The 8,649-nt window shown below is 43.0% G+C and overlaps 1 protein-coding gene across 6 annotated transcripts in view; it reads left to right on the top strand.

Moving 5' to 3' along the window:
* Window positions 1-4,692: 4,692 nt before the first annotated feature.
* The window catches only part of mtor (mechanistic target of rapamycin kinase), a 90,964-nt gene continuing 87,007 nt past the window's right edge, over window positions 4,693-8,649 (top strand). For all 6 annotated transcript variants that reach the window (XM_030422395.1, XM_030422390.1, XM_030422393.1 and 3 more), the window contains exons 1-7: window positions 4,693-4,891; window positions 5,351-5,493; window positions 5,787-5,895; window positions 6,062-6,294; window positions 7,078-7,278; window positions 7,356-7,490; window positions 7,570-7,845. In XM_030422395.1, coding sequence (XP_030278255.1) covers window positions 5,365-5,493; window positions 5,787-5,895; window positions 6,062-6,294; window positions 7,078-7,278; window positions 7,356-7,490; window positions 7,570-7,845 — 1,083 coding nt within the window. In that variant the 5' untranslated portion in view covers window positions 4,693-4,891; window positions 5,351-5,364. The remainder of the gene's footprint in view (window positions 4,892-5,350; window positions 5,494-5,786; window positions 5,896-6,061; window positions 6,295-7,077; window positions 7,279-7,355; window positions 7,491-7,569; window positions 7,846-8,649) is intronic.

Raw genomic sequence — 8,649 nt, 5'->3', positions numbered from 1 at the left:
GGATGAACGATTGATGAACAAGGTGGGTGGAGGAGTCAGCGCAGGAGCATGCTCGCCTCTTCAAACCCCCCCGCCCCTCCTTCTCGTCTCTCAGTCGAGATAGAATGACAGCCTCCATCACGGGGGGGGGGGGGGGAAACATATTTCAAAAGCAGGGCTGAGTGAAGAAGCAAAGCAGAAAATAAACAGGAGTGACGGCAGAGGAATCAAAGCCTCGGACTGATGAAAGTGCTCCAAACATCCTGTCTGTCACTTAGCAGAGGAGGCCGGCTGCCTGTTAGGACAAGAGCCCTTTGTGGCTGTGAGTGTGCATGCATTTGCGGTGCTCGAGTGTTTTTTTTTCTTTTCTGTGTGTGTAGAAGTCAAGTGACTGCATGTGTGTTTCATCCGCCTGAAACATCCTCCCGAAACATCCTCCCCATGTGTGTTTCTTTCTCTCTGTCTCTCTCACACACACACACGCACACACACACACACACACACACACACACACACACACACACTCTCTCTCCAGTGAAACAAACGTCGAACGGAAAGGTGAGTGCTGCCGATTGAGTGAGCTGATGTCTCATCAGTAAAATATGTCTGGCTCGGCGCGGACTGTGAGAGGGAAAGGGGCCCTTGGGTGCAAAAAGAAGGGATGTGCTCCCCTTCCCAATGTCGTTACATTTCATGTCCCACCCCCTCTCTACCTCACCCTCTCATTTTCTCCATGTAAAGCGCTGTAAGGCTGCCGGGTCTCTTCTCGCCGCTCCTCCCTCGGCAAAACCACATCACACACGCGCTATTACACATTAACATCCGCACTCACACACTGCTGCATGCTGATCAAAGCATCAACACTGATTGGGGTTTAATTAACTTTGTGTAACTGTGCATGTTAATTACCAAATCAAGCCGCAATACACTCAATCCCTTATAACACATAAAAAGTGCAGTCCTGACATTTGCCACTGTGTTCCCTCTGCCTTACCGACCATAATGAGCTTATGCTCTTAGACAAATAAAAAAAAAGTGTCACACTGTATACGACACAACACTAATTGTTATTCAGAAGCAAAGGCAGACACATTAATTAAGGGGATAGACTTTAATTGCAATATGCTGTTTTTTATTAGAATACAAGGGTCATCAGAATAAAAGCTTAAGAGATATATTAAACACATCCATTGGCAGAATCCAGCTTTACTGAGCCTGTGTCAAGGTGACTCAAGTTCCCCATTTATTAGTTGAACATCATTATTCCAGATCAAATAAACTTCTAATTGAGTTATTTTAAGTTTTACTGTAATCCAAATGCTTTCGCGCGCCTGTAACCTTCATACTAAGTGCCTTGTTTCTTATGAAAGCTTATAAAATTCCTTTTTAATTCAGCTACGGTTCGGTTTCGTGAACACTGATGAAGATTTACTTAACCTCCTCGACGGGGTCACAGTGACAATGTAAGCGGCTGGATTGACATTCAGAGAAGGGTGACTAATTGCACAGTGCGTTGTTTGTTTGAATGTTTCTTTTTTTCCATGTGAAGACCACCAGGATTTGGAGAGTTACCTTGAAAAATGTATTCCCATCCAGTATAGCAGCGAAGGCAGGAACAATTCAAGTATGGCAGTCTGAAAGTAATGTAACTCGATTCCTTTTCCGCTATCAAACATATGCAAAATAAAGGCAAGAGATCCTAAAAATCAGTGCGATGACTTTTATTGAGTCTTAATAACGATGAGGCTTCTGTGAGAATGCAATCTGTCACCAAGCACCGGAGTGTTGTCGTGTGAGACTCATGAAGTGTTGTCATGTGGATGTGTGCACATGAATCCTGTTAATAATCCTCTTTCTTACTGCATGTATCTGTAATCTAATTGCATCTTCCTTTTTCTGTAACTTTACTGGAATACAGTTACCTTTTTTTTTGCATCTAGATTACATAATCCTGTTACAAGTGTTCCTGTAAGCTGTTCAAAGAAGAGAAGGTTATAACTGTCGACAGTGATTGATAATATCAAGGTTAAAGGTTTGTTTCATTGTCATTCTACGACACAGGGTGGTACAAGGAAATGTAAATTGTAGACCCTTTATGCTACACAAGGAAACTATTCTTCGCGATGGAGTGTTGATGATGAACCATGCCGGTTTGTCGTGTTCCTTGTCAGATTGCTATCTATCGCTCCTCGGTAAACGTTTGCAAGAATTGAACCTTTTCTTTGCTTTGCTTTTTTGCCTCCTTTTCCCTACAGTCAATGACGTACTTTTATTTTTTTTCTTAAGATTTTCTATGGCATAGACACCTTTATTAAGCAGTAGACAGATAGGAAATATGGGAGAGAGGGGGAGTGTGACATGCAGCAAAGGACCTCCGGCCGGAATCGAACCGGGGTCGGCTGTGTTTATGGCATGCGCTCTAACCACTCGACCACCTGCGCACCTCAATGACGTTCTTTATTATAGACTTCATTTCACCTATCTTGTAATTAAACTGCTTCCCCTTTTGCATGGGATCTCATAGAGCTTCTTAAAGGTTACCTCATGGTCCCCGGACCCCAGGCTGGGAACTGCTGGAATACCCGGGTGATATTTCTGTTTGTTTGTTCGAGGAAACATCTATCATATCACCTCATCACCTCATCACCGTGACCTCACCCTAATGATGGCAGTTATGTAAAAGAAGATTGGTAATTACGGCTCATTTGATGATGAAAATGCATTTGACATTTCGGGTCCAGTTTTTCTACAACTGACAAATAAGAGGGTATGGGTCCAATTAGTGTGCTGCACTGTGGTAAATGTCAGCGTTCAGACACAGAGGCAGGTACATGCAGTCAGTGGTGTTCTGCTCAGAAGTGAGAGGTGGTTGTTTACCTGGACAATGTCTCCCCCCTGAGGACTGAAGGTGTCACTGCGGAAACACCGCCACAGCCACAGAAGTGTGTTAATGTAAACATACGTGGCCTATATTTTGCCGCACAATTGTACAATTGCCATGATCTCATTTCATGGCCTCTTATTTTGGTTTCATTTCTCATGCGGAGGCTCCGTGTAATTGCATTTTGGCACCCACCCCGTGCTGATGCATGGATGTCACTATTTGTTTATACTACCTTTGTTTACTGTTCACTGCCAGTTTACATCTCCATATATTAGGCTTTTAACCGTAATAGTAAATCTATTTATGTGCACTAGCTGTTTACGTCTTGTTCTCACGTGTCCGTAAGACACATATAGCATATGCTGCATTACTCCACACCTGCTCATGTTACCCAGTTTATCATCGCTGCACACCTGTCTACCACATTTTTGGCCACATTGCCACAATTTATTTTATTTACTCTACACATTCCTATTTTTAAACTTACACACAATTGTATGCCTCACTATCTTAGATTGTCATTTTTACCCACATGTTTTTCTTTTGTTGAAAGATATTTTATAACTAATATTTTTTCAGTGTCATTGTTGACCAACGTGACAATAAACAACTTGAGCTTGAATTAAGCTTCTTTTTTCACATGGTCTCATTCTCATTACATATATTAAAGGTGCTAAATGTAAGAATTTTACGTTCAAAAATGTACTTAATTTATCAGCAGAATGGGAAAAAATATAAGTGTTGACGTTATGTCAAAGACAAGTATTGTGTCGCAGAGGCATCTACTGAAATTAGCATGCTAACCTGCTAGCCCCAGCCTGTCCTTTCTTGTAAATGCTACCACCCCAAGCCCTCAGTCCAAAATGTTAGCTGCACGGCTAACTGAGCTAACTAGCTAGCAGTGGCTACAGTTAACAGCAGCCAGTGGTTACTCTGGTGAGTTGCCGCGCCCTATTTGTTTGGAGTATGAGTTCAAGAGATGGCAGGGACGGGCTTGGGCTAGCTGGTTAGCTTACTAATTTAAGTGGATATCGCTGCAACACAGTAGCTACATGAAATTGTCCTAACTTGTAGTTATTCACATCCTGTTGACAATTTGAGTTCATTTTTTAAAAACCTTCTCAGCTAAAATCCCTACATATTGCCCCTTTAATCCTTTACACTGGACAGATTCCAGTAACCGAAGTTGCAAAATACAAATATTTCAGGTAACCAGGTATGTTGCCTTTTTGTTCATGTTGCACACTGAACATTGCGGTTGAAATATTTCCCCATACATTTTTCATAGTAGTGTAATAATGTTATGCGGTCTATTATATTTCTCTGTTTTTATTCACTTTTAATTGTTATGTTTTTTCAGAATTTCCTGGCACTGCTCATACATTTTTTACAGATTCAATTCAAATTGACCAATTATTTTGACCATATTATGTCTCTGTGGACAAACTGAGCCCTGCTGAGGGCCCTGCAAGGTGAGCCACATGAAGCCAGTGGTTTCTTTATCTTACTGAACTCCACTCTTGTTTTCAATGGAAACATAGATGAAACTTGAGACATAACATAACATAACATAACATAGCAGTGAGCCAGTGGAACATTTATTTGGACTTTTCATCATCTGACGGTCTGTGTGCCATTATAAAGGTCTTCCAGGTAGGCAGGGTTTACTACTTTACACTAATTATGCTTGTAAAACCTACAACATTTGTCTTTTGTAAATATCATACGTGTATCCCTCTCCGGAATGTAGAATAATAAAGCAAAAATCAAATAACTCAAACGTCACCGTCCCAGCACTGCACTGAAGGACGTCTGAACTGTATGCGTCCAGCTCTGCGCAGGACAGTGAACGCAACACGACGATTGTGAAGTTAGCTGTACTTAGCCTGCTGGAGACGATCCAACTCAACACAGCGACACTACAGCTAGCTAACATCGGTGCCCCATGCTCGCCCCGCTGCCGTACAATGAGAGATATTCTGCAAGGGCAGAATAGCAATTAAGTGCCCGGCATATAAATATAAACACGTAAGTGCTACAAAGCGACTGTGCTATCTGGCTAACGGTTTGCTACACAAGATAGCTTTACGTTAGCACCAGCTAACGTCTGCTAAACAAACCAGCATGATACACTCGCAAGGCTCTGAATAAGCCCGTACCTGACCTATACCAGTTAGACGTGTCAGTTTTGTGCTAGTGGTGTAAATGATGCTACCTTTTGTTAGCAGAGTGCGGTGTCTCTGCTTGGTTTGTTGCGAATTAGCAAGGCTGACAGTTTGTTTTACAAGCTAACCAGACACGTTAGCTAGCTAAGCTTCAGCTAACAACAACATTGACCTGTTTAAACTATTTAGGACAACTATTCTTTACAAGCATGGTATTTATACTGGTCCTGATTATTATTTGATCTGTTTGTCATCGTTTTTTTAATTTGATAGTCCAGAACGTTTCAGTGAAAGCATGTCCCTTTTATTTGTGTCCTTGCAGACCAGGCCATCCAAATGGTGATCATGTCAGGCACAGCCACTGTGCTGCAACAGTTTGTCAGTGGGCTGAAGAGTCGAAATGAGGACACCAGGGCGAAATCTGCCAAAGATCTGCAGCACTATGTGACTACAGAGCTCAGAGAGGTACGATCAAAACAAACATGGATGTAATTGAAATCTGCCATGAGGATATCCCTCCAGTGTACTGTAGTCTGTCAGAGTGTTGTTGTCATCAAGAGCTGTGGAGTGATCAGCTGTTTACACTGTTTCAGGTGTGGTTATGTATCCATACTTAATTTTGGTTATAAGTGTTTCATAAAGTGAGCAGGGACCCATTTTTTGTAGTTTATTACTAACATTATTAAAGGTTGGATTCTTTAGTCTTGCTTTTCCCACTTTCTTGTTTTTGTGACACTGATTTTGTACCCCCTCCACAGTTAAGCCAAGATGAAGCCACCACATTCTATGATGAGTTGAACCACCACATATTTGAGCTGGTATCCAGCTCAGATGTGAATGAGAAGAAAGGAGGGATTCTTGCCATTGGTAAGCCGGAAACATTGAAATACCAATTTATAAAGTTTACGGCAACTTTTGATTTACGTAAGGTCTGATGGCATTAGCATGAGATAAGTTTCTGCTGTGGGTGTATGTCACTTAAGTTTTCACAGTGTATGTGTGAAACAGTATCATCTCAATTGATTTCTTCCAGTGAGCCTGATCGGAGTCGAGGGAGGCAATGCCACCAGGATCAGCCGCTTTGCCAACTACCTGCGGAACCTGCTGCCCTCCAGCGACCCCGTGGTGATGGAGATGGCCTCTAAAGCCATGGGCCACCTGTCCATGGCAGGGGACACCTTTACCGCTGAGTATGTGGAGTTTGAGGTGAAGAGGGCCCTGGAGTGGCTGGGAGCCGACAGAAATGAAGGCCGACGCCATGCTGCAGTAAGTGAACAGCAGATAGCAGGGACTGTTTGGTTTGTTGTTGAAATAACACCGCTTTATGGGGGTGTTTATGTGAGATGAGGGCCAAGGACAGTATGACTCGGCATTGGCATACTGTCGTCTTTGACTGTTAGTGTGACCAACTTACTCTAGCCTCGTTCAACTTTTTTTTTTGAGTATTTTTTTGGCCTTTTTATGGCTTTACTGATAGGACAGCTCAGAGTTGACAGGTAACAGGATGACATGCAGCAAAGGGCCACTGGTCGGACTCGAACCGCAGGCTGCTGCAGTGAGGACACGACCTCTGCACATGAGACGCCCGCTCTACCAACTGAGCTAAGGGGCGCTCCAAGCTGTGTTCATCTTATCTGCAGTTGTCCTCTGATGCAATGAGCAGTGCGTTATGAAAACTCAAAGCACGTGGGCAGTAATCCAATAATAGACACACAGATCACAAACACAGTTAGTTTTTTTGTGATAGATTTTTCTAGCTTGATTGTCTAAAGGAAAATCACTGATATTTCTGTGGACATCTTTCCAAAACGTAATTGTTTGATGGTGATTGCCTAAGATGTTCCACTGGTGAGACACTTCTCTCTGTCTCTGACAATTTTTTCTCTTTGCAAACATTCATTAGTAATATGTGCTTTAACATCCTCACACTTATACGAGCCCTGTGATGATATTATAGCTTCTCACTGATGTTTGAAAGCACAATATCGATGTATAAACCCACAAAGGGGAAGTAATGACCACCCTTAAAATGATTTCTATCTTTCCCAGGTGTTGGTGTTGAGGGAGCTGGCTGTGAGTGCCCCCACCTTCTTCTTTCAGCAAGTGCAGCCCTTCTTTGACAACATCTTTTATGCAGTATGGGACCCCAAGCAAGCCATCCGAGAGGGAGCTGTATCTGCACTGCGAGCCTGTCTCATCCTCACCACGCAGAGGGAGACCAAGGAAATGCAGAAACCACAGTGGTACAAGGTAAGAGTTCATAAGAGGCATGTTGTATGCTTTGTCCTTGTAATAAGCAACATGATTGATTTTGTTTTCTTTAACAGCAAACCTTTGAGGAGGCAGAGAAAGGCTTTGATGAGACTCTGGCCAAGGAGAAAGGGATGAATCGTGACGACAGGGTCCACGGTGCTCTTCTGATCCTCAACGAGCTGGTTCGCATCAGCAGCATGGAGGGAGAGGTGAGGGCTGAGTCCACTGTGGAAACATTCTGACGTCCACGATCAAAACATTCGTCTCACTGTCTTGTTCCTACAACAGCGAATGCGTGAGGAGATGGAGGAGATCACACAGCAGCAGCTGGTCCATGATAAGTACTGCAAGGAGCTGATGGGATTTGGAACCAAGCCCCGCCACATCACACCCTTCACCAGCTTCCAGTCGGTGCAGCCACAGCAGTCCAACGCCCTCCTGGGCCTGCTGGGCTACAGCACGCCGCAGGGTTTCCTCACCTTCGGAGCCGCACCGGCACCTGCCAAGAGCTCGCTAGTGGAGAGTCGATACTGCCGTGAGCTGATGGAGGAGCGATTCGACCAGGTAGAGTTTACAGCAGAGGTCTGGCTTTTTTCCAAGAAAAAAAAACCAGTTGTGTTGGAAATCTTACAATTGTTATAGTATTCTGTTTAATTCTAAGAAATTCATACCATGCCGGTGCAATTTTAGATTTTACCAAGTGATAGAAACTGAACATATTGTCATTGCTGTCATATGTCAGCGATCAGGACAGTGCTGTGCTACCCACGTGAACACTGCAGCTCTTATGAAGCGTTTGTGTAATGATATAGGATGTCTTCATAAATTTGCCAAAAGCAGCTTATGAGGAATTGTAATACTAACACCACAAAATTAGATGGTTGTTGGTGTTTATGGTTCTGATGGAACAAAGTATATATATTCACTTCTATATTATAGAAAGCATGATTATGCCATTCTCTATTGGACATGAAACTCTGCAGCTATACACTTTCATGTATAGTATGTGCCGTCAGTGAAGACAAAACTCATAAATCCAAAACATATTTTTCACGGGGTTACAGAGTCTGTCCGCCTCAGCCGTCTCCATCGTATGTCACTCGCTTGTGTTTCAGTAGTTTGCTGTCAGAATGAAGTTTCACTCCAAAGTGAGGACTCGGGCGAGATTTCGGGTTTTAGTGCAGTAAATGATGAATGGTTTTGTGTAGACTGCCAGAGAGGTGTTTATTGAACTATGCAGCATTTTGGATGGCAGTGTTGTTAAAATGGAATGCATCACAGCATATGGTATTCCTGTCATTTTGTCCACCTTTACTATTGTGGTTTGAATGATTGCTTGAACAGTGGCTAAGCTGACTATTAAAACTC

This window comes from Sparus aurata, chromosome 7 (genome assembly GCF_900880675.1).
Source record: "Sparus aurata chromosome 7, fSpaAur1.1, whole genome shotgun sequence".
NCBI lineage: Eukaryota > Metazoa > Chordata > Actinopteri > Spariformes > Sparidae > Sparus > Sparus aurata.
The sequence above is the reverse complement of the archived record's forward strand: the minus strand, read 5'-3'. Positions and strand labels throughout refer to the sequence as shown.